Genomic DNA, 2,502 nt, shown 5'->3' with positions numbered 1-2,502 from the left:
GCTCCCCTCAGGAGAGGGAACCGGGAGTGGGGCTGAGGAGGGAAGGCGGGGGGGAAGCTCTTCTTGGGTTGGGGTTCACTTCCTAATAGCCTTGGTTTGATTTGATTGGTAGTAAGTGAAATTGATTTTGTTTTTTCCCCAAGCTGAGCCTGTCTTCTGCCCGTGACCGTAAGTGGGGAGCGATCCCTCCCTGTCCTTGTCTTGACCCACGAGCCTGCCTTTACATTTTCTCCTCATCATCCCACCGAGGCCAGGGAAGGGAGGACGGAGCGAGCAGCTTTGTGGTGCTTTGTTGCCAGCTGGGCTTAAACCACGACACTAAGCTGTGTAAGAAAGTAGCTCATTAAATGCAATAACAATATTGTTATCACTATTGATGTGCTTTAGTTTCCTACACAAAAGCCAAAACGTTATGGGGTTACGCTTCATTTCTAGCAAGACCGTGCATACCACCCAGCTTCTACCAGAACTACCTTCTCTGTAGGACTGAATGACAAAGCAGAATTAGATCCCACAAGAATCCCTTCTCAAAAATATCTGCGGTTGCAAAGTAAATTATTCATGGTAAATCGCCGACAATTCAGGGTCACCTTGACTGTGTCTCTGACTGACTCCCTTAAGAGAACTAGATGAGTCCCAAAGGACAGAAAACACCAAAAAAACATGGAAATACAAGAAATGTGTCAGAAACTGTATGAAGCAGCCTAATTTAGCACCTAAGTAGCTAGAACAACAATAAATTGCAAAACACAACAAAAAACACCACAGGAGATGTATCAATAAAAACAGATGAAGGCTATCGCCTTCTCTGAAAAACTCAAGAGGAGATCTGAGCTGATAATAGACATCTTTGGGGTACCGGATACCAAATGGAAACATACTATAAGATGGAAAACAGAAAGACTGCTCTGGAGCACAAAGTCAGCTTTGGAAAAGGCTCCGACAGAGCAAGAGGCATCGTCACAGGGATTAGAGCAGTCCCAAAGGGGCCAGAGAGACCAAGGAAGTCCTGGGGGTGCAAGGAGCTCAAAAGGGAATTGAACAAGGAACAGATGTCCTCAGGGGGTCAGGGACCGAATGGATGCGCGTGGGTAACAGGTTCAGAGCGGGGTAACAGATGCGGACTCAGGAAGGGTTCTGAGGGCAAAAGAGGGGTGCAGCGTGATCTCCCGAGCTAAAAATGGGGCTCTAGGGCATAGAGGATTTTTCACAAGAGCTCGGCAAAGGGAGCAGAGGAGTCCCGAGGGGCCCTGAGAGACCAAGGAAGCCTCGGAGATAACAAATTATGAACTCTGAAGGGGATTTCAACAAAGGACAGGTGTTGTCAGGGGCCCGGGGCTGAATGAAGGCACCCTAAATGGCAAAGAGTAACAAAAGAGTGCTCTGAAGAGCACAAAAAAATGGAACGGAAAGGGAGCTAAAGTGCTACAAGAGTGCTGTGGAGTACAAGAAAGGACATTGCTATAGAGAGTGGAGGAATTATGAGGGGCAGGGTAAGAAAAGAAGGCTTGGAGACACAGCAAGGGCCTTGGAGTCTCAGGAGGGCATCTAGGCAAACTAGAGAAGACTGAGTGAGAGAGGAACCACACATGGATGCCCTTGATGGCAGAGAGAAAGGTAAAGGAGCGCTGCGTAGCAAAGAAAGAAGGGGGCTCCAACAGAACAAGAGAGATCGATGAAGTGGTACAAGGTACTGTGCAGAGTGAGGATTTGGACATAAAGAAAACTTTAAAATTAAGAGAGTACCAGTGGACAAGAAAGAATTGAGCCCACAAGGGGCCCTGCTGCCTTCCAGAGCGCCCTGGGGCTTGGGCTGGGCTTTGCATGGGCTCACAGGGAACCCCAACCCCAATGCTGACCCCGACCCCTCCGGCTGACCCCGACCCCTGTGCTGACCCTGACCCAGCGCCTCTAGCCCCGCCCCTCTCCGGAGTGGGAGGGGAACTCGTCTCCATGGGCGGGGCCTGTCGCTAGGGGTGGGGCTGTGCCGCCCCCGCGTTGTTGTTATGGGCGGGGCCTGTCGCTAGGGGCGGGGCCTGTCGCTAGGGGCGGTGCTGTTCTGCTCCCGGGCTGTTTCTATGGGCGGGGCCTGTCGCTAGGGGTGGTGCTGTGCCGCCCCCGGGTTGTTTGTATGGGCGGGGCCTGTCGCTAGGGGCGGTGCTGTTCCTCGCCCGGGCTGTCTCTATGGGCGGGGCCTCTCGCCCGCCCGGCCGGTTGCTAGGGGCGGGCCAGACCCCGGGAAGGGAGGAGCCGGTTGCAAAAGGCTGGGCGCGCTTCCGGCGGGGCGGCGGTTGACCCGGAAGTGTTGCTGGCGGCGGCCGGTGACCCGGAAGCGCTGCGCGGGGCGGGGCTGCGGCGGATGATGGCGGCGGAGGAGCCTCAGCAGAAGCCGGAGCCGCTCGGCGGCGACGCGGACGGTACCGACGGGCTCCGACCGGGACCCCTCCCGGGCTTCCCCCTGCGTCCCGGCACCCCCCCCCATGAGTAGCCCCGGACCGGAAC

General features: G+C 55.0%; 1 protein-coding gene across 1 annotated transcript in view; it reads left to right on the top strand.

Moving 5' to 3' along the window:
* Positions 1 to 2,324: 2,324 nt before the first annotated feature.
* Positions 2,325 to 2,502, top strand: part of OTUB1 (OTU deubiquitinase, ubiquitin aldehyde binding 1) — a 3,353-nt gene continuing 3,175 nt past the window's right edge. Inside the window, exon 1 of the mRNA XM_010572826.1 lies at positions 2,325 to 2,417. Within this exon, the coding sequence (XP_010571128.1) occupies positions 2,360 to 2,417 (58 nt within the window). The 5' untranslated portion in view covers positions 2,325 to 2,359. The remainder of the gene's footprint in view (positions 2,418 to 2,502) is intronic.

Source organism: Haliaeetus leucocephalus, unplaced genomic scaffold (genome assembly GCF_000737465.1).
Source record: "Haliaeetus leucocephalus isolate CR32 unplaced genomic scaffold, Haliaeetus_leucocephalus-4.0 Scaffold356, whole genome shotgun sequence".
In the NCBI taxonomy this organism is placed as follows: domain Eukaryota; kingdom Metazoa; phylum Chordata; class Aves; order Accipitriformes; family Accipitridae; genus Haliaeetus; species Haliaeetus leucocephalus.
The sequence above is the reverse complement of the archived record's forward strand: the minus strand, read 5'-3'. Positions and strand labels throughout refer to the sequence as shown.